At 38.2% G+C, this 26,449-nt stretch overlaps 4 protein-coding genes across 4 annotated transcripts; 2 read left to right on the forward strand and 2 right to left on the reverse strand.

Moving 5' to 3' along the window:
• Positions 1 to 12: 12 nt before the first annotated feature.
• Positions 13 to 7,858, reverse strand: LOC131770508 (uncharacterized). Its single transcript, XM_066168602.1, has 5 exons — positions 7,647 to 7,858; positions 7,119 to 7,439; positions 4,199 to 4,753; positions 2,594 to 2,857; positions 13 to 1,833 (listed from the first exon to the last, which is right to left on the reverse strand). Exons 1-5 carry the CDS (start codon positions 7,744 to 7,746, stop codon positions 887 to 889), a joined length of 2,187 nt encoding a protein of 728 aa, XP_066024699.1. The 5' UTR covers positions 7,747 to 7,858; the 3' UTR covers positions 13 to 886.
• Positions 7,713 to 13,434, forward strand: LOC131774168 (uncharacterized). The gene is made up of 4 exons (XM_066168606.1): positions 7,713 to 7,877; positions 10,233 to 11,022; positions 11,348 to 11,671; positions 12,819 to 13,434. The coding sequence occupies exons 1-4, from the start codon at positions 7,872 to 7,874 to the stop codon at positions 13,025 to 13,027; spliced, it is 1,329 nt and encodes a 442-aa protein (XP_066024703.1). The 5' UTR covers positions 7,713 to 7,871; the 3' UTR covers positions 13,028 to 13,434.
• Positions 13,435 to 18,748: 5,314 nt separating this feature from the next.
• Positions 18,749 to 22,755, forward strand: LOC136281736 (uncharacterized). The gene is made up of 4 exons (XM_066168605.1): positions 18,749 to 19,136; positions 20,221 to 21,010; positions 21,327 to 21,641; positions 21,999 to 22,755. The coding sequence occupies exons 1-4, from the start codon at positions 19,131 to 19,133 to the stop codon at positions 22,232 to 22,234; spliced, it is 1,347 nt and encodes a 448-aa protein (XP_066024702.1). The 5' UTR covers positions 18,749 to 19,130; the 3' UTR covers positions 22,235 to 22,755.
• A 131-nt stretch (positions 22,756 to 22,886) lies between these two features.
• LOC136281737 (electron transfer flavoprotein subunit beta-like) lies at positions 22,887 to 26,427 on the reverse strand. The gene is made up of 8 exons (XM_066168607.1): positions 26,351 to 26,427; positions 26,184 to 26,270; positions 25,306 to 25,377; positions 25,010 to 25,168; positions 24,729 to 24,791; positions 24,220 to 24,338; positions 23,826 to 23,865; positions 22,887 to 23,227 (listed from the first exon to the last, which is right to left on the reverse strand). The coding sequence occupies exons 1-8, from the start codon at positions 26,405 to 26,407 to the stop codon at positions 23,057 to 23,059; spliced, it is 768 nt and encodes a 255-aa protein (XP_066024704.1). The 5' UTR covers positions 26,408 to 26,427; the 3' UTR covers positions 22,887 to 23,056.
• Between the last annotated feature and the right edge of the window lie 22 nt (positions 26,428 to 26,449).

The following is a 26,449-nucleotide window of genomic DNA, read 5'->3' on the forward strand; positions in this document are numbered from 1 at the left end:
ACATATTTGCCATCGCGTGCTCACTGGAGGCCGCACAACATGTTTATTGAATAACACTAACACAGCAACATTTTGTTAACCCATTCAATTTCAAAACATAGCTATCAGGACTAGACTTCACTGAAATATATAAAGGCCGAGATTTTAGGCAGAATTGTGCACGCGTTCATTTACAGCTTGTCGTCGTTGACAGCCACAGTGATAATCGTCATACATACATTTACTCCAGAACTCCGTTGTCTTGGATCGGATGTAACGCAATCGACTTTCATCATTTTATATGAATCGCTTGGAAATACCGTCGCTACATCCTGGATTCGTTGTAATTTATGCCATAGTTTTCCCGAAAACTGATTTTGATGGCCCAGTTTAATGTCTGTTGAAGATTATGCGATTTCTTGTCGGTAAAAAATGATTCCTCCAAAGCTTATTTTCAGTTCATCCGTACGTTCATCCGATTACTAAGATACTAGGAGTTGGTCAGTTTTATAAACTCACCCTTATCACTGTCCAAAATGTATCCACTCGGACGAATTTACGAACCTATATTTATTTAATTAAAGAGTAATTATAAGCCTATTCTAAAATAACTTAAATGAAACTTGCTCTGCAAAAAAAGGTTCAACCGTTTCTTGGACAGTCTATAGTAGATAGAAATCACAAATCTTCTGTTCCTTGACCTCGGATATTACAAGTGGAATCATGCAAACTCTGTGAACAACTGTAAACACATAAACATATTTATGAAGTATTACACATACAATTTATAAACATCACAACAAATTTTAAAATTAAATTTTTTTTGCTGATAGCTACGATCATTTCTCGCGAACATCGACAGTGGACTGGCTGTTACACATTCAGAGGTAGTCATTTGACATTTTTCTCAGTTCTCTGAATTATGCCCCAGAGAAGGAAACCCAAATGCTTTTTTTGATACTTTTAGTGCTTTTTCCTTTGTTTCTTTGATAGCCTTTGCAGCAGCATTAGCAGCAGCATTAGTAAAAGCATTAGCAGCTTGCTCTATTTTTCCTCTTCTTTTTATAATAGCTTCAAATTTGTCTGAGTCATGTAAAGTGATGTACAAGTCACCATCAGCCTTCCTCATTTGTAGATCATCGATAATGCATTCAGGGATACAGTTATTTCTATATTTATACTTTACATCGTTGTCTTCAAACGATACCTTTCCGTTGCGAACACGAGTTTTTAATAAAAGCTTTTTTCCAGTATCAAGCTGTATTTCCTCATCCAACGTAAATTGTTTCAAATTGTGATCAACATAACACTCAGTTGACCCATTACTGAGCTTAATGACTCTTATTCCAACAAGAGGTTTGTTCCGGAATCTGTATAACAGGCTCCCTTGGATGTCATCCGGAACTTGAAATTCAGGGTCCCATATTTGAAGGTCCTCTTGCCGATAAGATATCTTTCCGTAACGAACGAAACTTCTTAGGACAACAACAGGAGGGGGTCTTTCTGAGAACTGTGTCCCCAGGACCAGCTGCTGACTATTTTGAGCACTCATCTCATCAATGCTTTTCCTTTCTGAGGAATTCATTTGAGGATAGTTTTCGCTTACTTTGTATGAATATGTGGACGACAAGTAAGCGTTTACATCCTGTTCTTGAGAGATAGACTGTGCATTTGGCGTAGAACATGGCATTTGAGGACTCAAAACATGGTACAAAATTTCTGGATCTACGGTCAGCTTTCCATTGTTTACTGTTGCAACAAACGTTTTCTCTAGTTTATTGATTTGCTCGATAAACTCATTGTATGTATCTGTTGTTGACTGCCCATTGCAAACCAAGATAACGACTTTTTCACCTGTGAAAAGAAAAAAAGGGAAAGCTAAGCAAGTCGCTCGATACGGTATGATATTTACTTAGTTAAGGGATCAAAAACACTTCATTCTACTCAAGTAAAATCTCAAGTTAAGACTGTTTTGTTAATTTCTTCACACCCATTTAGTCGTTACTCAATTCTAATCATATGAATTTTGTTTCAAGAATTGAGCTTAGTTGTTCGAGCACTATCAGCACCAGCACCCTTTCTGTCACTATGTCAGGTTAAAACTAACATAGTGACAGAGAGTCTATAAACAGCTAACAAAGCATCAGTGTTAGTCGTGTTTCGAAGAACCATGGCCGATTCAGGTTCTATAGTCTGGAGGGGGCTTAGAGCTACCTTAAATATTGTTGCTATGCCTGTGTTTATAGCAATTCAGTGAATGCATAAAGGTGATCTACCTTTACGAAAAAATTATCTCAGTACAAAAGAAGAATAGCTGCTCACGGTCTGATGTAACCACTATGCACTTTTTGTAAACTACATAAAACTACAGTAGGATGATCATCCCTTTCCTAGACCTCCCCTACCCGCTCTCCAAGAAAATGATTAATCAACTCGAGCATTCAGCGGTAAGATTGTCTTTTTGTCAGACGAAGAGTCAATATTTCTGATCAAATGCATCGAAAAGTAACTAAATTATCGACAACGAAATAATTCAGGAATATGGTAATGAGAAAAAAACGTGGTATGAAGGATTTTTATGAGATTAACTTATCAGTTCGATTTGAAGACTTACCGACTTTATCCACTGCAAGTCTTACAAGTCGCTGTAATTCCTTTGATCTTTCATCGTCACAACCATCCCTCACCGTATAACCGTCCATCACCAACACAGAGAATCTGAAGTGATAGTCCCTCAAATATTCTTCAACTTTGGTGATTGGGAGGTTGCCAACCAAAGGATCCTTTGACAAATGAAGGTTGGGAAGAATGTTTGCAAAAACTTTTTTCGCATCATCCACAGACTCGTGTGACAGATTGCAGCCAAGAATCGACAATTCTAAAGAGAGAGAGACGGAAAGTCGTACACTTAAAGATTATCTTAGGGAAGAAGTATGCAGATTGAGATCCTAATGAGTAACCCAACCTGGCTAAATGTGCTTAAAACTCGAACATGAACACCGTCATTTTGAAACTAACAAAGTTAGCTGGCCACACACGGAAAACCACCACGAAAAACAATTTTTTTTAATAATTTATTTTCGTGTGACTCTTGATTAATCGAACAGATCTCCATGTAATGAAAAAAAAGAAAATCGAAACTTGGAACCGAGAAAGGTGGTCGGCCAGGTTTTTGGGCAAGGTTAAAAAATGGCAAGCGTCCATAATCAACTATAAGCTCATTTGAAGACAATTGTTTAAAGTTAGGATACTGTCGATGGTAAAGATGAAAATTGGATGGTTTTCGGAGCATGATTCTCCTTCAACCGTGTGTGCATGGCTGCCAAAAATGGCGGTCAGTGCGTTGGAACCAAGTTCAACAGACTTCCTTCTGTCAATAAATGAGAAGCCGACACAGCGACAAAGAAAGTCCCACGAGAAAAATTCTGAAAACCAGAAATTGTAATTTAGAATAAGCTGAAACTAGACGCTAATAATTTTCATGGGTAAACGATAAGCAAAAATTTGCTCGGTGAAAATCTTCATAAAGTTTTCGATATGGATCAAAGAGTTAAAAACACATGGGCAATTGACCTCAGCACTTAAAAATGCACTATTTGGCCATGCCCACAGCAGAGGTAGTAGTTTAGCAGTCCACTTCCTAATGCCTCCTCAAATCTATTTACTTTGGATACCTTAAGTGGGCAAAAAGACAAGAGTTACCGAGCAACTGTGCTTTCGTTTGCTTTATCACCTTTCAGGTAATGCGCAGATTAATTCGGAACTTCAACATTCCCCCTGGGCAACCCGCGGTAATTTAACTGTCATCCTTATCCGGGGTGGGGAATTTGAACATTTTTGGCCGGGGTGGGGAACTAACCGGAATACAAGTTTTTATCTTTTTAAAAATAGGGAGAGTTTGAAGGTAAAGAGGTCACTTTCGCAGGTGAATTCCTCAGAAGGAAAGGTCTGCAAGGTCTAGTTTTAAAGCTTGGTAAATGGGTAGAAAGTCGCTGTCGCTGATTCCGCCTTTAAAAAAATTCACCATCAACTCCGCCACTTGGGGAGGGCATTTAAAAATAATTTTGGGCCCGGAACGGGAATTTGAACAAATCAATCTTCAAAAGTTTAAATCCACAGCGGGCTGCCTGGATGTTGAAGCTTCCGATTGATCGACGCTTAAGTGGGGAAGGTGCCCAAATTTTTTACTTTAGGTCTGTTTTTAAGATTTTATTCTAACCTATGGTTTCTCCGATAGGTGGACGAATAATTTCCTCTGACCCGGCTCCTTGATTAATGACAGTTGATGTGTTTGCCTCGTTCCTCGAAATATTGCCGCCCTCAGCTCTATTATCAAGGGTCTTCTCTTCTTTGATCTCCCTTGTTCCAGTTACAGCTTCACAGTGATGCAGGGAACTTTCTGGTTTAAGTGGCGGCTCCGATTCATATTGTCGTTCGCCTGACACAGAAAAACATCTACGAAACGGAGGTATCACCTCTTTCGATCTTGACGGCGGTGGTGTTGCTGCCTTTCGTTGTTCCTTTCGCTGATCCGGCTGATATTCGAACTTTTGCCCTTTCTTGTTTGGGTCAAAGTGATGCAGTAGAGCTTGTTCGTGAATCTCTCGATGTTGTTTGTTCCAAGAAAAGATGAAGCTCTTTCTACCATCAAGACACTCTTCGCTAAACTGTGAGGAAACTTTCCTTTTCGCCCAACGTGAAATAACTTCTCGATTCTCTTCGTCGACGCCTTTATAATTGTCATCTCCCCCGATAACGACGATGACTTCTCCTCCTGTAAACAAAACAGATTAAAATGTAACTGAGCTTCAGAGTATTATGAGCATCATCCTTTACAAGGAAATCGTTTATTTGATGATCCTTGCGGCCCCGCGCGCGCCTTTACCGAAAGATATCAGACAAAAATACCGATATGAGGACCGTGCGCAGTGGCGTGAGTAGGGCTGTGAAAAGCCGTACGGCGCCGCGTGCTAAAAAGAAGAAGGAAGAAAATGAGCGATGGTCATACGATCTGATCGACTGGGTACCTCGAGCCAACTTTCATCCCGTCCGGCCCTCTTACTCAGTCATTACCTAAATACTATTCTGATGTGGTTTAGAATACTGGTTTTGTTTAAACAGTCTGGTGATTGGTCATCTTTAGTCGTAACGTAAATACATCCAGCAAGAAGGTAGCATGAAATGCGCAATATGCGTCACGCAAGAGCGGTCAAACACTTTAGAAATTGTAATAACATAATTTTGGAGCATTTTTTATCTGCATGCGAAAAGAAAGCTAAATATCACATAAATATCGAGGTGCAAATACAATGTAACACACAGAGCACACGTATAACCATGATCAAGCGAACGTCATGTGCTCTTGGATTAATAAAGACGGTTTAGGTCAAAATATTTTCATAACCACGGCGTGTCAGTGTCTAGCTGGCTCAAATAACAATATTTGTATCAATTTTTTTAAATTTTCGGATAACTGCTAGCAAAATTATCTATAAAAAGAGAGAACTTTCTGTTTCTCCATGAAACAGGAAGTCTCTCAAGACTTGAATTGCTTTATTCTTTGTTGTTTTAAATACTACTGAGCGAACGAATCAAAAGTTCACTCCACCGTAAAGCATAAACGAAAAACAACTTTTTAATATAATTTTTCTTCAATTCCATTCTTATTTTCAATACGGTTGACGCCACTTACACCAGCATCTTTAACCCATACCCAACTTGAATGAGAGGCAGTAATAAATCAAATTAATTAGGGTATTTTTCGGACCAAGGAAACACCCACCCTTGTACCATGGAGAACCGTTACCGAAAAAGTCGCAGCCCTATGGAACAGTTCGTGGTAGTTGCTACCTTCTGAACTTTACAAAAAAAAACATTCGTCGCCTCTGATCAAACAGAAGTTATTATTTTAAAGAAATGCTAATTTACTTTCGCTTTCACCCTGAGGTCTGTTAGGGCTTTGTTGGGGGAAATTTGTAATAAAATTTTCCACACCTTTCATTAAATTGTCCCTGCCTCCTTAAAGAACATTGTGTTAACCCGGAAAAAAAAGCATTATTGGGCAAAATTGAGTGTATCAGACTGAAAAACCTTCAGGAAGGCGATACTACCCAGTAAAAATACTTCCGCTTCTTATCCGTTGCTTTTAGTAAAGCTCTGTACATTTTGGGATAACCAATGCCAGCGTTGTATTCGTTGATCAAGAATCGAGATTCATTCGCATGAACCACGAAGAAAGTCATATTTATCTCTAGGGTTGGAATTTTGACGAGCATTTCTGACATTTTAGTAAGTTTGGACTAATGATTCTAAACACATTCAACATGGATGCTGAATTTCTTCAGCAATTTCTCGACATGCTCTAGTTTGTATATGTTATCACAGTTGAACAGATGAACTCGCTCTTTGGACTGTGACATATTTTCTCTGGCGCAATTTACTTCGCTTGGAACGTAATGACAGGGAAAGAACCAACGAAATTTCATATCTTAGCTTCAAGGATTTTGAATGATAAATAACACCAATCTGGTGGTCATCATTGAGCCAGCTAATTCAAGAAAACAGAATATTAATTTTAACTTGTCTAGTCCACTTTACCAAACGATAGAAACACACACACACACACACACACACACACACACACACAAGCAAACTGGGTTTAACCTTGAAAAACGCATCGAAATTATCAAAAGATTCTTGGAAACAGTTCCTTTTGTCTTATCTGTCGTATCATAAGCAGTCGCCAGAAGTTTGCTTCTGTCTCGATTTAGGGAAGGGAAAATAAAATAAAAATTCAGAAATAAATGCAAACACATTGTTTAACATCATAGAACCGTGGCAAAAAATAAAATTTTGATTGTCAACAAAAGAAGGAAAAACAGATTATCGGAAACGGTCTTAGTCGCTTCTGCTTAAATTGTCCGCTGCTTTATTTATCGAAACATATCGTGATAGTTTCATACGGTTGTTAACACTTTTCTTTGCTACAAAGGTATTATAAAGAGGCATTCGAGTGCATGCACCTCAATTATTGTAAACTCCATCTGCCCAATAAAGTATTAATGGGCATAACTGAAAGTATCTAACTGAAAAACCTCAAGGAAGGCAAATCTACCCAATGAAATACTTCCGCTCCTTACCCGTTGCTTGCAGTAAAGCTCTGTATATCTTGGCGTAACCAATGCCAGCTTTGTCTTCGTTTATCGAGAGTCTAGATTCATGTGCATGAACCACGAAAAAGGCCATATTCATCTCTAAGGTTGGAATTGTGTCTACCATTTCAGACATTTTAGCAAGTCTGAACGAGTGATTCTCAACACGCTCAACATGGCTGCCACATTTCTCCAGTAATTTCTCAACAGGCTCTAGCTTGTATGTGTTATCACAGTTAAAAAGATGAACTCGCTTTTTTGAATACGACATCTTTTCTATGTGAGCAATTTCTTTCGCTTTGAATGTAGCTGTAAAAGAAAACCACAGAATTTAACACTTCACATCAGTCGATGGCGTCAGACGAAATCGACTGCGCAATGTTTCCGAGAAATTGATTGACATAGGTCACGCAAATCCTTCAGTCACGAAAGATAGAAAATCGTCAAGGTGTCTGAAGTAACGATTTTCTTCCGAAAATAGAGTCGTACTTGATTGAGGATAAAAGTCGAACTCACCTTGGCGTACAAGAGATGAATTTGTCGTCACTTGGCAAATTAGTTCCTCGTCAGAGGGAACATCTGTAAAATCACGTGATTGAATTCTCGGAAAACACATGAGGTCACTTGAAAGGGAAAATTCCCATCTAGCATCTTGTCTTACACTTGGTGCCTCGTATCTTACACGATCACATTCACTTGTGGTCGAATAAGAATAAGCTCGTCTTTACGTAAATCTTCAAAATGGGGGTAAGTTTTACAAGAATTTTGCCTTTTTTCAACAACTTCCTCTGCAGGTTTTGACTCGTCATTTCCTTTCACCGGTGCTCGAAATGTGCGTCTAAAATGTTATATCATTCATGCGGATGAGCTGTGACACTAATATTAATCCTTCCAAATGGAACTTTTTCTTATGGAAAAAGACATTAAGAACTAGGTTAGCCTTCGGCTAATGGTACAAGCCGAAAGTTTAACCTTCGCTGAGGTAATGATTTTTAAACTCAGGCAAACTGCTGGCGAAAATTGCCGTTGATTCAAACGAAATCTTCACATGGAAGATTTTATGACTGTTCGCTTCTCGAAACTGAAAATGAATACTTTCTACATATCGATTTCTGAACTTTCAATTTCGTCAAAAGAATTAAATCCAAGTTGCACAAAAGAGAATTGTGAAAAGAAAGGACGAGAGTTGACAAGTTTTGCTGGAAGAACTCAAATTTGTGAATTCGAATCACGGTTTCATCTTACTTCCTGTAACTTCGGAAAAGGAGAAAAATCGCACCTTTCACTTTGGAAGTTTTAAATTCATCTGGTTCTTAAAAAACATAAAAAAGCTTTCTAACCAGGTAGAAATTTCTAAGTTGAAAATATTTGATCCACGATATTAAAAGAATATTACGTTTAAATTTTCCACTAACTCAGCCTCGAAGTCATCGTATACGAGCATTGCAAATTGAACTTGAACAGTTAGATTTACAACATCTTTACCACTAGCAAAGGGAATTTTTATGTTCTATTTCTTTCGTTGATAGCCCAACAAAACGCAATGCTCCGCGTCTGTCAATTAAAAAAACGACTGCAAACATTTCCGAGAAAGTCTGTCAGTTGTTTTGATTGAGTAGAGTCACGCAAATTTTAAAACCACGCTACATGAAAACACAGAATGTGTCACAAAACATCTATTTCCACAGACAATAGAGGCAAGGATTAAGAAATCCCCCCACTTCATGAAAGTGGTCAATGTAAATGAGAAAACATCTCATTTAAATGACTTAAATTCTTGGAAGCCCATGTGGTCATTAGAAAGGGAAACTTCCCATCGTGCATGAGAGAATCCACATAGTTAATAGTGGTGTGAGACTTTTCAGTCCTGAGTTTTATTTCTGCTTGGACACTACCGAAGAGCGAGTTCATTTCTGATCTAGTTACGAGTGATATGATCAAGAGACGTAGGAAAGGCCTAAAAGTCTCGCTTCTCCTCTCCATTCCAACTCGAAGTGGTAATCTAAGTGATGATCTAACTCTGAGTGACTCTTCTACGTAACTCTGATCGACCCTCCTACTTTGAACTCTATGGTACACGCTTATATATTCACAGTATATACCCATGAATGGGCATGCTGGTCAATTGACCCTTTTTAGATCAAACAATGTTTTCAGAACACTTACACAAGGATCTCACAAATAACCAACAACATAATTAATGCTTTCAGTCAAACAATCAATCGTACATGGTTTTATGAAACAATCAATCTTTGACAGCCAAAGCCAAAACAAGAACCTTAAGCTTTGTGTAAGTTCAAGGCAGAGGTCAACAGACAAATTAAGCACGTCCACAAATGGAAGTTAGACAAGACAGTCGCAATCAGGGAACTCACTGTGATAGCTAAAATCAAACTAAGTTCGGACTTTGAACTCAAATGTTAAGTAAATACGATTGAACTTGTATTAAGGGGTCACCCACAGGGAATGGCCGCTTAATACAGGTTTACCACCTTAACACGGGTTGCACAGACCAGGGTGTTAAAAAACGATAAACATAGCCATGTTAAGCCATAATTGACCACTCCATGAAAAGAATTTCACTCGAAAATACTATTTACGTTGCTTTTGGGAGAGAAACATGGATAAGAATTACTTTAAAAATTATTTTCAGTTTTATTTGAGTGGTCCTGCTTTCAGAGACTGTTCGATACAGGTGAAGGAAACAATTAAAAAAGCACTAAAACACTTAATCGAGACTTTGCAAAGGGTGACCGCGACCGCCCAATAGAGGTGACCGTTTAAAAGATACGGAAATAGCAGTGATTAAGTGGAAAAAAATTGGGGACTTGAAATCTGACCGCTTAATACAGGGTGATCGCTTATACAGTTTCGACTGTATAAACTCAAAAATCACAATCAACGAAATACTTCACAACACTGACATTTATTACGAGTGCGAGTCAAGAAAGAATCTGAGACCCTGAAAAGATTCCCACCCCAGACCCTGTGATTTTGTTTTTGTTCCAGCTTTTCTAGGCTCTTACAAGAAGGGCGGTATATCAATGATCGAATTTGGGAATCATGATAATAACACTAAAGTTATTCTTCCCTTCTCCCTAGAGTGGTTCTAGTCAAGAGACTCACTACACGTATGTGGATAACTCAGAAACAGAAAGGCGTGAAGCAGAGGAGAAAGAGAAAAGACGGCTGGAGAATGAACGAAAACAACGTGAGCACGAGGAAAAAATGCGTATAAAGAAAGAGAAGGAAGAAGAAGAGAGGAGACGAAGGGAGCAACTCAAGGAACAGCGGCAGAAAGAAATAGAAGAAAAAGAAGCCAGAAGACGAGCAGAAGAACAGAAACTTTTGGAACTGGAGGCCGAACTTTGCCGACGCCGAGATCAGTTGTTCAATTACAAGTTTGGAGACAAGACCAGGCTTGACAATTTTATGGGGCTAAACATTGATGATGTAACCCAGCTCAGGATCGGTGTGTTTGGCCCCACGGGATCAGGGAAGAGTTGCTTCATCAACACGTGTGAACGGGCGGTAAGGCAAACAGAAAAAGGATCCGCCCCGGACAGCACAACAGGACAAGAGGGAACCATCACACTCCAGGACTACCTTCCAGAGATGTTCTTCCGCTTGGTAGACACCAGGGGCTTCTTCAACTACAACTCCAACGAGAACATCGAGTTTCAGAATATCCTGTTCGGGAAAATTCAGCCCGGAGATAACATCGTTCGCCCTGACAATGACGAAGACAACACACAGGAATTGCATCAATGTCCAGCATTTGAAAAAAGACTGCATGGAATCATTATTGTCGTGATGGCTAACGACCCAAGACTCACTGAAGGTGCCTTGAGGGATTACCTGAAACCAGTTCGAGATGTCCTAAGAAAAAACGGTATTGTATGAATCTGCGCACAATAAAGTTTATGAATCCCACTTAAAGACCCAGCTCAGCGTAGAGTCTCTGAGGCTCAGTGGTAGGGCATCAGAGCGCGGAATTCAAGAGCTGACGTTCGATTCCTCATGGGGTTTCAGAATTTTTTCTTCGTCCCACGCTTGTGGCGAAAAAATATCTTGCTCTGTTATTGTTTAATACCCACAGAGGAACACTGAAACCGGTCAATGACTTAAAAAACGGTGCTGGCTTATAGACACGAACTAATCAAATGGTAGAGGACAGTATGTGACCATTTTCATTTTTTTTTTTTTTTTTTTAACAGGAATCGCCCCAATAACTGTTATAACTCATAGGGACAAACTGAAAACTGAAGACGATGAGAAGGACGCTTTTGACGAGGCATCAGCTGCTACCGGTAGCTCTCCTAGCCACACTTTCTTCATGTGGAACTACACCAAAGAAAACAAGGAACGTAACCCTGAGATAGAGCAGATGACATTTGACATCTTGCACTATGCTTTGATGACCGCCGAACGGGCTGTCAAGATCATGAAGCAAAAAGAGAAAAACAAAAGAGAGGACGAGATGATGAAAGCCCTCGAGGGAGTTACTATCAGTGGACAAGTGGCACCTGATTCCGTTGATGGTAAGCTAATTAGAATAGTGCATGGTGCATGTTGCAATAAGACATTGGAAACGAAGGCCTCTGCTGTATGAGTCATCGATTCCGTGCAATCTATATCATTATAAAATAATTCAAATAGTACGCGCGCTCTGATTAGCCATAAAACCATTGTACATGAGCGGTTTTCGTTCCTCTTTCATTAGTTATCTTATAAAAGAAATGTAAAATGGTTTTCGTGTTTACATAGCCTGATGTAAACACTTGGGAGGTTGGGAGAACGCTCGATAAGCTGGAAACCACTCTGCTTAGCGTCGTGGTTTCTTACGCTTATCTCGCTTTCTCCCAACCTCCCGCGTGTTTACATAAGGCTATGTAAACACGGAAACCATTTTACATTTCTTCAATTCAAAACCGTGCTGAAAGGCACCAAATTGTCGCTAATGCAGGGGAGGAAAATTAGTTTGAGAGCGGGCATTAAATAGTATGAGCTACAGGTGTAAGCTAGGAAAAACGTTCGAGGAGAATTCTGAGGTAGAAATGATTTTTCATTATGCGTAGAATTGTTTTTCCGTACATGAAGCTGAAAACTCGCTGTGTATTTTTGTACCGCACTAACTTGCATTGCAGGCATCCCTTCAGGGCGGGCTAACGTTACAAGTTCGCGATCGCTTATAAAGCAATTATCAGACCAGCCATCTTTGATTTGGAGTAAGAGTCTACCATGGGGGTAGGGGGTGGGGGAAGGGCGAGAAGACTCGGTAATCCTCACTCCCCCACCCCTACCTCCCTACATATTTTTGATCGTCGACCGCCCCCTTGGTACAAATCTCTTTCTCTCGCTAGCCTTCCGCTACCGTTAACATCAAAGATCGCGGCCATGATTTTCGCTGAGAAAATACAGAGCACTCGCCAAAATTACGCCTGCTCTACAGGCCAGTACCGCACTGGCAGCATAACTTCCTCACTTGGCACTGACTGACCGCAAAAACTAATTTTTCGTTGCTTTTCGCTGGGTGCCTTAGGTTTAATAGCCACTAATCAATATCTTGCATATTTTGTACTCTTTTTTTTGGCTCTTATCACTGCGTTATTAAAATTTTATTACGTAACTGAGTGTGTATGAATTAACAAAATGTCCTCATCGACATTACAATTATTTTCCCCACAGCTTCGGTGGAAGTGTTTTTGCGTTTCCTCCAGAAGGAATATCAGTGGTCAACAAACAGTATCATGACGGCTTCGAGCAAGTTGGCCAAAGATGACATAACAAGTGTAAAGTTATTAGCCATGAGCTGGAGTGAAGTTCGTCACCATTTTCCAGCTGGTATGAGTAGAATGATCGAGAAGGAGCTCAGGAAACGAGGCATGATCTCATGAACAATTGGGTGGCGTCTGGACACGGACTCAACGCACAGGAAACCGTAGTTTCTTGAGCAAATTTGACCAATTTTTTTTTCTAACGTTTAAGGGGCAATGAATAGACTAATGCTGGGCACACAGTTGTTTTTAAAAGACAACATTTCATTTCTGATGTTTAGGATAAAAATATATTGAATGTAACATTGTTAGAATCATGAAAAATATTTTGACTACAAGTTCTTAGGTTTACTTGCTCCCTGCTGGTGTTTCAGAACGTAAAAGTTTATGAAACCATTACTATATACTTCCCAGATAGTTTCATCAAGAATTGCATCTTTCATAGTAACTAGTAATTAGTGATTAAAACGATAATATGTTGCCCTTCTACTTAGGGGTGTTGATTAAAAGCATTTGTCCTTCTGTTAGTGATCGTTGAATCTTTATATATGCCCGATCTTAATGATTCCATTCAGTTTCCATAACCAATCACAGCCTCGTCATTCAGGTAATAATTCCCGCTATGTTCAAATGTGAAAGTAGTTAAGCAAAATGATTTGCAACCCTTTTTGTGTGGCTTACACAACGTGTGTAGCCACACTATGGCACGATCGGATTTATTTATTTAGTTGATCACGAGAGTCGAGCGCCTGTCACGTAGTCCAGTATCGCAGTGTTGTACGGCGCACTAATTTGAGTCAGCCACCTTGATTGTAAGCGTGGTCTCGAGTAATTTTTTTCAGGTGATCGTATCACGAATTAGTTCCCCTCACACAAGCCAACACACACAGACCCGGCTTGTGTTATAAGTGCAGCTTGTGCAAGAGCTTCTACGTTCTTAAAAGACAATATTTAACTGCTTGAATCTTCGGTACGGGTTGTGCCACTCTGAAAGGAGTTATTGCACTCTCACAAGCCAACAACTATCGGCTTAATCTATCGGTGCGGGTTGCACCACTGAGTGTCTGAAAGTGTTTGAAAGTGTTTCAAAGTGTCTGAAGCCACCTGAAAGTGCCAGAAAGTGAAATAAGTTGTATTGCAGTTGCTTTCTCCTTGCACTGTTGAGAATTCACGGAGGCATATCTCAAAACGAAAAAGTAAGGATCACAAATGATTTCCTACAATGCCTATATTCCATTGCTTATAAGGCAGGCAAATGATGTAGAGGAAAATCCAGGGCCTACAATATTTGATGTCATCGATCCAACAAGAACAATATGTGCTGACTACAGTCAAGGAAATGAAGCTCTCTTTGGTGAAAATGCTGGTAAGCAATGTGTAGCAATGTCGCTTACTGCTATTATTTATCATTACATAGAAGATATCAATTTGTGGACTTCTTCCATTTTGAATAATATTCTTACCATTGGAAATAATTTGTATACTTCTATAAGATGTTCTGTCCAGACAAATGATTACTTGCTTTCAACTGATGTTTCATGCTTTGTTTCAATTTACAATAAAGTATCCACATTAGAATATAGTGAGTCATTAACAGGAAGTTTGTTCATGACATCAAATAATGGGCCATACATGTCTCTTCAAAATTCTCTGACAGAAGTGTTTTCAAATTGTCAACTTAACTACAATTGTTGTTTGTTAACGATTGGAATAAATACCGTTGCAGTGATTAAGAATTCAGAACAAAGCTTTAAAATTTTTGATGCTCATTCCAGGGATTTGCATGGGATGCCACACTCACTTAGGAAATGTACTTTGCTTACCATTGAAGGAATTGATGAAATAAAAGAAACCAAACACAACATATGAAAAGGAAGCAAAAGTCTTTAACTGAAACACCAGAAGAAAAAGAAAACCAATTAATTGCTAGACATGAATATGAGAAATGAAGAAGGGTAAATGAAAGTGAGGAATCTAGGAAAAGAGGCTGGCCCAGCAGCTTCTGAACAGGGAAAAGAAACGTGCAAATGAATCTTCTGAATCAAGAAAAAAGAGGCTGGCAACCCAATCTCAGTATCAAAGACAAAAAATTGCAAATGAATCAGCAGAATGTAAAGAGAAGAGACTGTTAAACCAAGGTCAATATCAGAATGAAACTAGATGCATAATTGTGTTCACCTAGGCTTTCTGTTGGAAATAAACTTTGTTTTTTGTGTTTGCATTTGCCTAAGTTTTTATGCAATTATTGGTTTATCCTATAACTGTTTTTGTGCGGTTTACAAGAAGTGTAAATCACGCTACATCATGGTCTAAGATACTTATTCCTGGCTGGATTTGTCTCAGTGAACAGAGCGCTTGTCACGTGGTTTACTATTGTAGAAGATAGGTTCCAGTCTATGCTCGGCTAAGTTACCTAAGCTTCAAGGCTTCAGAAAGCAACCATATGGTGGCTGTAACACACTGTCAAAGATTGTTTTTTATCTAGTTTTTCATTCATCTTTGTTGCTTAGATTTCACACGCCAGCTTTCCTACAGTTTCTAAGTGCGGATTACAGCATGGAGTTGTGCTTTCACAGGCCAACATATCATGGTCTGGACCCTTAGTGCAGGTCACGCCACCTTGAAACTTAGGAGTCATTATTGACTCTCTGTGTGGTCACATTTTATGTAAGTCATTTACCGGAACATTTTTTATCCTGAATTTCTGTCTATACCATATGCTCAGTAAGAAAATTACTTAACCAGTCTTTTTAGTACATGCAAAGATAAAATTTTGGTCAAACTGTAGAATACCCTGCCACCCATGGCATTACGTGCCATTGAATACAAATAGAATAAACCATTTTTGGCCACTAGTGAAAATAGGACTTTTTTGTTGCCATTAGAAAATCAAACACTGCTGTTGTCTGGAAATTCAATTTGACAGCCTCTTTAAATGAAATTATTCTTTCATGTTTACATAGCTAAACTAATAAAAGTCACTAACATCTAACGCCTAACCTGAAACTGCAGTTTGTTGTTAACATGGTGCTAAATGTCTGTTGTGATTGTTTCCAAACTTTGGGGAGTAATCCATTTTATTAAAACATGAATAGGAGCCTAGTGCTTTAATGTTAACTGAAATGTGATTAGTGTTATGTTTTCCAAGTTATGGCCAGAATTATTCAGACCTCAACATTTCATGACCTCCTTCAAGCTTGGCAGTCTTCTAGATTCTCTTCATAAAGGTTCAGATAAGCATTGGTATCTATACTTGGTGGCAATACATGTGTATTAGGCCTTTATTTGGTAGACTACAACTCCTTTTCAGTTACTTGTTTGGTTTGGTAAATTCATCACAATACTGATATACATGAAAAATTACACTTTTTTGATTAGCTGAAAATAGCTAGGTACCTTTTTCATTTGTCATAAGTGAAATAGTAATAACTCATGTACAAAATAATATAAACTAGGCTCAGCAACAGTAGATCACATTAGAAACCAATCAAATTTACACAAAGTAGGTTGTTCTGATTGATACATGCAGTAGCTGACAAAAATAAACAAAAGTTGGATACTTTTATGTATATTGATAAACACTAACAAATTGCATTCCTGAGTAAGAATTCAGCTGAAGGACAAATTTTGATGGCACACATTTCATTTAATCAATACTGTAAAATTTATCTGCCATCAGTTTGTTGATTTCCTGTGAATGTGTATCTTTCATGTATACATTATGAAAAATTAATAAAATAAATTCTCTTATAATAAGCACCTGTAAATTTTTCAAATACTTTAAACTGCACACACGCTATGAGCTCAACATTTGTTATTTGTGAAAAATTTACTTCTGCTTATTTGGAATACCTAAGTACACCTTAATTAACTTAGCTAAGACTTTGTTGAGTTTTTATGAAGACAGTTCCATGGAAATGACATTTGTTACGTTTATAGTTAAAAGTTAGAGCTACTTGATGTGGATTAGATAACCATCAGGTATCCTCAGAGACCCAGGGTTCTAATCACGTCTGTAGACCCCTTAAAAGCAGTCTTAACAGATCAGTTCCAAACTGTCACAGTCATTCTGAATTTTGATTGGTACCAGAAGTTCAATCTTGTTCTGGCAAATGAGAGTGAAGCAGGTCTCACAAGTCCTCTTGTATGCTCCAACACAAAGTGATACATGAAGTTCAGTTGCTTACAGTAGATTAGCACTTTGCATGATGATGTTAAGTTGACCATTTGCATGATGATGTCAAGTTCACCCATTCATTTCTCCACATAGCTTGAATTTGGTAGACTCACTGGCATGAAATTACAATTTCAATAATAAGAAAACTTGAAAGCTTCTGGTAGTTTAAATCATATGATACCATTATGCACTTGCCTGTACATTGAACTTGCTGTGTTTAAGTTATGCCTCTGAGTACTGTTCCTGAAATCTATTATGGCGACACTCTATCTCTATTGAACTTTCTGTTAAATAAAACCTTCAGGTCAAATTGTAAATCTTATTGGGTTAAAAATTATTAGCAACGTTAATGTAATGTTACTTCAGAGTACTTAACTCAACATATGATTCATTAAAATATTGCTTGTGTTCTGATCTTGTAAAAACACATATCTTTTTTCCCTAAACTCTTCCCTACCTGAACTAAATTTTTCTGTGTTCTTTATTGAAAATACAGTCCCACAAAACCTAAATACAATAATTGTAGTAAACGTTTTGCTCTCAACCAACTGAAAGTTGAACTTTATGCCCTAATGGACAAAAGAAACCTACACCCAGCATTGTGTTACTTTAAATGTATGTATTGTCCAAAATTAGTCATACATTCAAACCAAATCAAGCTCCCAATGGCTTCTAGTGTAGATTACATCATTTCCCACATGTCCCTGCCCTTCTCCAAAGTTTTGTACTGGTACACAAAATGTCAAAAATATTCATATGAAATTCTTCCCTAGAGTTCATTTCACATCATTTGCTTTGGAAAAGACAATCAACCTACAAACTTCAGAAGTCAATTTTACTTCGTTACGTAAACATAATCATGACTGAATCTATCAGACCACTATGGGAAATTATGCTAATGTTTTTTCAGTTCCTTAAATCCTCAGGTTACATTTGCAACTTTAGTTGTCAAAATGAGACCTCCATAACAAAGTTTGACCAATAACTCTCATCTTCAGAATGAACATTTCAGGATCTTTGTATGCTAGTTGTCTTGTGTTATTGATGAACAGGATCAATATTGAAAACTATCTAATGATAATCAGATATTAGCTCTTCTAATAGAAACCTAATGAGACACCAGACACTAAAAAGCAGCTCAATTTCGTAAGCCACACATGTACGCATTGCGGACCTATTTTTCTAAAAGTGTGCAAAAGATCGGAGAAGTCACTGGGGAGAGGGATGCGGAGGACCCGAGCAAAGCCCTTGTAAATGTGATACACAACACTGCAACCAATAATGACAGTACTATCTCTGTTGAATCTTGTTGGTATATTTTTTATCCTGAAACTTAAAACTGGGAAGCCAAAAAAGGAAAAAAAGTACTAAAAGAGGTTTAAAATGTTTTGGCTCAACTCTCTTTCAGTTTAGAGATCTTTCCTCCCCCTCCCCACCTTATCATCCCACGCCACTTTACAGTAACCAGTCTTACAACCAGCATAGTTGAAAAAAATGTCTACCCAACACTTTAACTAACCGCGATAATCTTCACAAGTTTCCACACTGAGCCGAAACAAAAGCATACTTTTGATTTCTAGTCCAGAAACTTTAAGCTGTTCAAGTGCACTTAAGATGATCGTTGATTAGAAGGAAAATTGGGTCAGAAATTCTTCCATTCCATTCTGTGGAAATCTTTTTCTCTTTAACTAATTTTTCCACGCAACATCAACTTACGGTTTTCCTAGAAAACGTTAGATTCTTATCGGTGTGCGTCACGAAACGCCAAAGCATAACAGAACGTGGCCGACAGAGATACAAACACAATTGATGATTTGATAATTTCTTTAGGATACATTTGCATTCTGTGAAAGTCAATAAATATAGTGGTTAAGAGTAAAATTCCTATCTCGCCACGGGACTTTTGAACAAAATCGCATAACGATTATAAAATCACGTGACTGCTGGATACGGTTCCATTCTTGGAATCGCTGATCACCGTCAACGAAGCGCCTTCGCCGGGACGATATTCGTTTCGAGCAGACCAAGCCATTGTTTTTCTCCAATATGGGGGTAAGTGTTTACTAACGAAGATATGATCGATTCATTTCCGAAAATTTTAATTCCAACTTTTCAATTTGGGGTTTATGTTTACACTCTTGATGGAAGCCGGCGCCCGATTAAAATGTTGAACCCTTCGTATGAATTCGTCTCTTATGATATAATTTCGCTAGATATGGTTACTCGCTTTTAGTCAACCTTTGCTGTTCTTAGCTATTCTTCTAGATCTCCATTACACACAGAATCTCACGGTTCGAGGTCTTAAACTTAGGCTATGAACATGTTATCGTTATTCATTTTCGTACGTAACAGACCGCGCGAGAATTCCTTCACAATACTTGATTTCTCGTAAACTGAAAGTAAATACTCCGCTCGTATTTCGATATAAATGATTTAAGATTCCATCTCAGCAAACTCTTATCAACTTCCTGAACTACCGTCAAACGTCTGCTTAGGAAATCTGAAAACAAATGAGGACTCAAATTCGATTTTTTTGGTCTCTACAAATAACTATCCGCGCGTTCTACCTTCCGGCAATTTCCGGGAAAGCTGAAGGACCCAACCTGGCATATCATGCACGTCTAATCCATCTGCACGGCAGCACAACGCACAATTAACCAAGCAGTTGTAAAACGTCTCTTAAACTCAGTATCTCACACGGACTAAAATTGGCTGTCATTTTTCTTTAAGTGGCGCTGTCTTTGCAATATATGATCTTCAAGTTCTTCCAAGGTCGATAGGACGGTACCTAATAACTTATGCTACATGGATGACTGAATTCAGTCTGAAGAAAAGGGCTTCAGTTGACGGATTCACGTTTGTTGCTTAGGCACTATGTCAGTTGAAGGAGTATACTTTGAGTCAGTTGAGTTCTCCTAACTAAACACTGTACTCAAAAATCATCTGTGATAAGCTATTGCAAATATGCTCAGTTCTATGCTTCTTTTACGTATTGATGTAAACCTAATACTAATATAAACCTCTTCCGTTCATGCCTACACTAATTGTTTTATAAATTAAGTTATTTGATGTTACTTGGGTAGCATTCTGATCAACAGCCAGTATAATTACATTTGAAAATACGCTTTTACTTCAGAATAGTTCTAGCGGGGAGACTCGCTACACTTATGAGGATAACACAGACGAAGAAAGGCAAAGAGCAAAGGAGAGAGAGGCAAGACGGCTGAAGAATGAACGAAAGCAATTTGAAAAAGAAGAGAGAGAACGTATAGAAAAAGAAAAGCAACAGGAGGAAGAGAGGTGCAGAGAGAAACTCGGGCTAAAGCGACAAAAGGACATAGAAGAAGAAGAAAAGAGAAGAGAAGAGGACGAACGCAAAAGATTGGAATTGGAGGCCGAACTTCCCAAACTTCGGCGTCAGTTGAAAAATTACAAATTTGGTGACAAGATAAAACTAGATAGTTTCCTAGGACTGGAAATTGATGATGTAACCCAGCTCAGGATCGGTGTGTTTGGCTCCGCGGGTACAGGGAAGAGTTGCTTCATTAACACAGTTGAACGAGTGGTGAGGCAAACAAACAAGGGTTCCGTCCCAGACCAGTCCAAAGGAGAAGAGGGCACCATTGTACTCCAGGACTACCTGCCAGAGCTATTCTTTCACTTGGTGGACACCCGAGGTTTCTTCATTTACGACTCTGATGATGTCATCGAGTTTCAAAATGTTCTGAGTGGGAAATTTCAGCCTGGTGATATCATCGTTCGCCCTAAAAAAGGCCAAGTCAACAAACAAGAAATGCATCAATGCCCAAAATTTGGACAGAGACTACATGGCGCTATCATTGTTGTGAAAGGCACCGACCCAAGACTGGCCGAAGGAGCTTTGAGGGACTACTGGAATCCACTTCGAAGTATCCTGTGTAAAAGTGGTATTGCATTTGTAACAATTTCTTGAATTGCTAATGACGAAACGAAAACCATCTTTCTTTGTCCTTGCCGTATCACCGAGCTCACAATTTACCATCTTTCGTACATTATTTATTAATACAGAGTTTTCGACATTTCTGATCCAAGCAGTATGTAAGATAGGTGTCCCACATGAACCTTATGATAGCCTAGCACACCGTTGATTGCCTATACCATAATGGTAGTGCATCGGAGCGCCACAAAAAACGTTACAATTCCCTTTGAAGTTTTCAACGGTGCTTAAGCGACCTCCAAACTCATTGTTTTTGTCTTTAACAGGTATTGCACCCATCACTGTAGTTACTCACTGCGACGAACTGAAAAGTGAGAAAGAGAAGGAGGAGGCTCTGGAAGATGCATATAAAGCCACCAGTAGCTCGCCAAGTAATACATTCTTGACTTGGAACTACACAAAAGACAACACTGAACGAAACCCGGAAATTGAACGAATGACATTCGACATCTTGCACTATGCTCTGATCACCGCAGAAAAAGCTGTGAAGCAAATGAAGTCTCGGGAGAGGAACGAAAGAGAAGATGACATGATGAGTGCACTGGAGGGCATGTCAGTCAGTGGACCTGATTCTCCCGACGGTAATACGAGCGTGCCTATATATATAAAAAAGAAAACCAAATTTTCTTCAAATTATTGTTTGACCCCTAAGGAGAGGGGGGTGGATTTGAAGTTGACAGGATCGAGGTTTAATCACGGTTGAGACACTGATTTGGAGGACATGTAAATTTGCAGAGCCACAGAACGGTTCCTAACGAGTCATGGCACAAACACAGGTTTCTTGGAAACGTCAAAAATTGGAAAATCCCCGCGCATAATTTATTCACTTCTATACATCCTCTTACAACGTTCCAACTCAAACGGCTCTCACATAGCACGGAACGTTTAAAGGCCAGTCAAGATATTTATCAATTTCCTTCTTTCTGTTTACTCTGCAGCTTTAGTAGAAGTGTTCTTGCGCTTTCTCCAAAAGGAATACAGATGGGATACAACTAACATTGTAAGGATATCGCATCAGTTAGTCAAAGATGACGTAACAACTGTAAATTTACTTGCAAAGTGTTGGAGTCATGTCCAACACTTCTTTCCCGTTGGCATGAGCAGAATAATAGAGAAAGAGCTGAGAAAACGAGGAATGCTAACTCGAACAATTTGGCCTTCACAGGCCACCTAAGCTGATGGCAAACTGCTCAGTTTAAAAGTATGTGTACATTTATATCTGCATATGTAGGAAAACACCTGCTTCTTCATAGGTTGCTTTACAAGCTGAGGAGACACAAATGACCAGAACAGAACTAAGGATGCTTCTCAATGTATAATAATATAAAGAGTTAACCAACCCTAAAAGCAGAGCTCCAATTAGTTTATTCAAGAGATTATAAACAGTTTAACGTTGCTTGACCCTTTAACTCCCATACAATTCATTTGATGTTAGTTTAGAGAATTTGGAATTGGATCAACCAATAATCCCCTAATTGAATTTTTCTTTATTCTCATTACTTGTCTGGCTGATATCCTACTGGGGGTGTAAGGTGAAATTCTGTCTAGATCACTAGTGGGACTTACAGGGTTAACTTTGCTCCCTTCTGATGGTAGCAAGTGTTCAGGTCAACACTTCTCAGCATTATGACCCTCTGCAAACTTAGATGACAGAAAAAAAGGAAGATTTCTGAAAATAAAACTTGTACTCATTTGTGCAGGGTATTAATACTTTACTTTGTTATTAAACATGATATCACATTGACTTTCATCGCCAATGTAGCAGATTCAACAGCAGATGTTTTCTTAGGCAATGTATGATAAACTGACACCAAAAAAGACCGGAAGAGACTTATGGGCTATTTAATAACAAAATATTATTGCCATTCCAAAATTTTGTAACCATGTCTGCCAAAACACGAGTGTTTAAAAAAACTGGACTGGACAAAAAGCAAGATCATCCTGAACAAGATCATCATTGTCCAAATTTACTGCATTGATTTGTTGAGTCCCTTGATCAGCAGAATCCATTATCTTTGAGTTTCCCAACAAGATCATCTACAGTCTCAACTTTAATTCCAGCCTCCCTGACAGGTGGGTCTTCAACTTTTAGTGTCTCCACTCTGGGTGAGACATCTACACCTAAGTCACTTGGAGACTTCTTATCAATCTTCTTCTTTTTGGCTTTCTGTGAGATACAAAACATACAAGAAACAGTTAAGACACTTATCTTGGCTCTATTCCCTTAGTACTCCTCAGAGTGATTAACGATTGAGTTTCCATTTTAACTAAACTCAAAGCAATCACAACAACCAATCTGAGCAATGAAATATAACAAAAAGGAGCCACAGGGAGCTCAAATTAAAAGAAAAAAGAAATGGCCCTAAGTGCAAGGGAATGCGAGTAATCAAACTGTAATTGGTTTCAGTTTTGAATCTGACTAGTTAATAGGGTGAGGAGAATCACTAGACCAAAGCAATCTCTAACTTTTAACATCTAAAATTGAAAGTAGCTCCAAAGTCAAACAGCCCCATAACAACAAATTTCCCATGAGAAAATGCAAAAATTATGTTTCTTTTTAGTAGATAAACTGTTCTGTTAGGTATACCACCCAGTTTAACATGGCTTAAAGAGACTAGGTTAGCTCTGCTCCCCCCTCCTACATTATTAAAATGACTAAAATTCAAAGCCCTGGTTCTATTCATATTTTTCACTATTAAATTTACCCACCACAAGTAAAAAAGATAAGACAATAACACAATATTCAATATTGCAATATTACAAACCATAATATTTGGAAGTGTTGCATAGCGAGGTTCATTCAGCCTGAAGAGGTAAAGCAGGTAACAATTACATGCATATCAAAAGGCATTGTGGACACTGGCCACTGCCACCAGACCTAAATAGTATAAGCGACAATGACCATAATCAGTTTTCTCACCTTCCTGAAATTTCTGGGGAACAAACATGCACTGACAACAGCCTAACTTGTAGCTTTGTCACCTAGTTGCTTAATAGGTCTAACTAGTGTCTGAGAGGTTTTATAACCCCAAATTCTTATTAAGACTTTACATAGTTCTGCAATAACACTTTCCCTGCAGTTCAGTCATGGGGGTCAAGTTTTCACTCATCACCAAAGACATTTTTGTTTTATCATGGAAATTATGAGCCAATAACTACCTTAAATCTGCTGTGACCACACATGGCATCTTCACATCAATCATCTCTAAGCCACCATCAATTTCACGTGTCACTGCTAACTTGTCATCTTTCATTTCTAGTTTGGAAGCAAATGTTGCCTGCAATGACCATCAAAGTATCATAAGCAGACCTTCAGTGAGGACATAACATTTAAACCCTACCTGTTACTAATATATAATATCTCCTAACAATTTCACTGCTGAATCAAACATTAGGGTAATGAGAGTAAATTAAATGATCCCCAACAAAAAATGCTCTTGATAATTAAACAATTTCTCTTTGTTGGACAATGAAAAAATGAGTAGAGAAAAATATTGAGAATATGCTTCCTGTTGTCAGCGAAACCTGGTCCCTTGAATAGATGCAAGTGGAAGACTGACAAAAGCATCTAAACATTTTAAAATGTGCAACTAAAACCCATGATGAAATAATTCTGACTTGGAGGATGGTAGCATTTATCCAGTATTAAATTTTAAATCATTTATTACCTGAGGCCATGAAAGCAATGCAGACAACATTTGTCCAGTCTGATTACAATCATCATCAATTGCCTATAGCACAAAGTTGGGAAAAGTATAAAAACAATTAAACATTTTTTCATGGTGTAGTATTTCCTTACTAACATCATCAAATATCAAGCAAACAGCAATAAACACTTCACCTCCACTATGAACTGACCCAACTGTACTTTCCATCAAGTGAGTTTTTGGAAAGACTGTTTTGTCCTTTCTTTTAAATAGGCTAAAATTAAACAATAAGCACCTAATACCTGCTTTCCCAAGATGATCAGATTTGGGTTCTCTTGTTCTGTGATCTTAGCAAAAATTTTGGCTACTGCAAGAGGCTGTAGGCCTTCGTATTCTTTGTCATTTAACAAAACATGGATACCACGATCAGCTCCCATAGCAAGGGCTGTGCGAAGAGTTTCCTTTGGAGTTCAAGTGAAATTGCTCGTGTTAGTTTGTTGTTGTGCACAGTTAGAGTTAATATACAAAATAAAATTCAATCAGCTAAAAGATTATATATTTCAAAAAGTACCATTCTGCACAATAACTGAATTATTACCTCACTTTTAGCTGGTCCACAGCTCACAGCAACAATTTCAGAAGCTATACCTTTCTCTTTCAGTTTTACAGCCTAAAAATTGACAAAATGGAAAAAGTTAACTTTCCTTCTGAACAACACAAATAAGAGAGAGTGCTCATTTTCCCATGATATCATGGTAATCATTATCTATGGAATACTTTCAAACAATATATTGTCAATAGTTTTTTTCATGATACACTTCAGAAAATTGTCTCTTTAAATTCTGAATTTCCGTCCAATGAGGGGGGGTTTTAACCCTTAAACCCCAGAGGAGATTAACATGTAACTTCTACCTATAATATCTATACATTATCCAACAGAAGGCAACGAGTATACTTGAACTTATCAGGCAGAGGTTGTTATCTTCATCTAACATCAAATTCTCATAACTTATTTACAAGGAAATGTGTCGCAACTAAAGGGGAGTATTAACAATCAGATCTTGAGTAAAATGACCAAGGGTCACGTCAAATAACAAAGGCAAGATCCTTTAAGCAAACAAGCCAACAGCAACTTGTACCACAAACAAAGTGAACGAATGTTTCGTTTTTTTCCTGTTTATCTCTTCTTTTTGGTGTGGAGAAAAGAACTTAATCAAGCTTACTGTCACCTCTTACTAACATTAATAAAAAATTATTACAAATGTCGATTATTGATTCACAGAGTGAGTCATCTTTAAGATACCACGTAAAGAGTAAAGGTCATTACAAATAATTATATTCTTCGCCTAAGAAAAAAATATCCAAACATCTTCAGAAAATTGAGGGAAAATTCGCGACAATTGCATCTCGAAATGCCGATAGTGGGAGGGAATAAAATATTAAATGATAATATATATTTATAAAAAGGTTTCTCACCTCTTCAACTGCGATCTCATCGAAAGGGTTCATACTGTGTTTGACCCCATCAGTTACTACGCCGGTTTTATCGGGTTTTACCCGTATCTACAGGAGATAAAGAAAATTTTAGACTGCAAAATTTTACTTTTAATACTTTATTGCAGTTTCAAGTAAATTTTACAAACCTTTACGGCGTAATCTATGACACGTTTACAGCCGACTAAAACTCTAAGGGACGCCATTTTGGATATTGCGGACGAAAAGAAAGTTAAAAGCGCATGATC

This window comes from Pocillopora verrucosa, chromosome 6 (assembly GCF_036669915.1).
Source record: "Pocillopora verrucosa isolate sample1 chromosome 6, ASM3666991v2, whole genome shotgun sequence".
NCBI lineage: Eukaryota > Metazoa > Cnidaria > Anthozoa > Scleractinia > Pocilloporidae > Pocillopora > Pocillopora verrucosa.

Coding starts and splice junctions, on each gene's coding strand:
- LOC131770508 (XM_066168602.1), bottom strand. CDS start 7,746: ATGTGTTTTCCGAGAATTCAATCACGTGATTTTACAGATGTTCCCTCT. Junction 4,754..7,118: donor AGCTTTACTGCAAGCAACGG/GTAAGGAGCGGA, acceptor TTTTGTTTACAG/GAGGAGAAGTCATCGTCGTT. Junction 1,834..2,593: donor ACTTGCAGTGGATAAAGTCG/GTAAGTCTTCAA, acceptor TTCTTTTCACAG/GTGAAAAAGTCGTTATCTTG.
- LOC131774168 (XM_066168606.1), top strand. Junction 11,023..11,347: donor AGATGTCCTAAGAAAAAACG/GTATTGTATGAA, acceptor TTTTTTTAACAG/GAATCGCCCCAATAACTGTT. Junction 11,672..12,818: donor GGCACCTGATTCCGTTGATG/GTAAGCTAATTA, acceptor TTTTCCCCACAG/CTTCGGTGGAAGTGTTTTTG.
- LOC136281736 (XM_066168605.1), top strand. Junction 21,011..21,326: donor AAGTATCCTGTGTAAAAGTG/GTATTGCATTTG, acceptor TGTCTTTAACAG/GTATTGCACCCATCACTGTA. Junction 21,642..21,998: donor TGGACCTGATTCTCCCGACG/GTAATACGAGCG, acceptor TTTACTCTGCAG/CTTTAGTAGAAGTGTTCTTG.
- LOC136281737 (XM_066168607.1), bottom strand. CDS start 26,407: ATGGCGTCCCTTAGAGTTTTAGTCGGCTGTAAACGTGTCATAGATTAC. Junction 25,378..26,183: donor ATGAGATCGCAGTTGAAGAG/GTGAGAAACCTT, acceptor GTCAATTTTTAG/GCTGTAAAACTGAAAGAGAA. Junction 23,866..24,219: donor GTGGTCACAGCAGATTTAAG/GTAGTTATTGGC, acceptor TTACCTCTTCAG/GCTGAATGAACCTCGCTATG.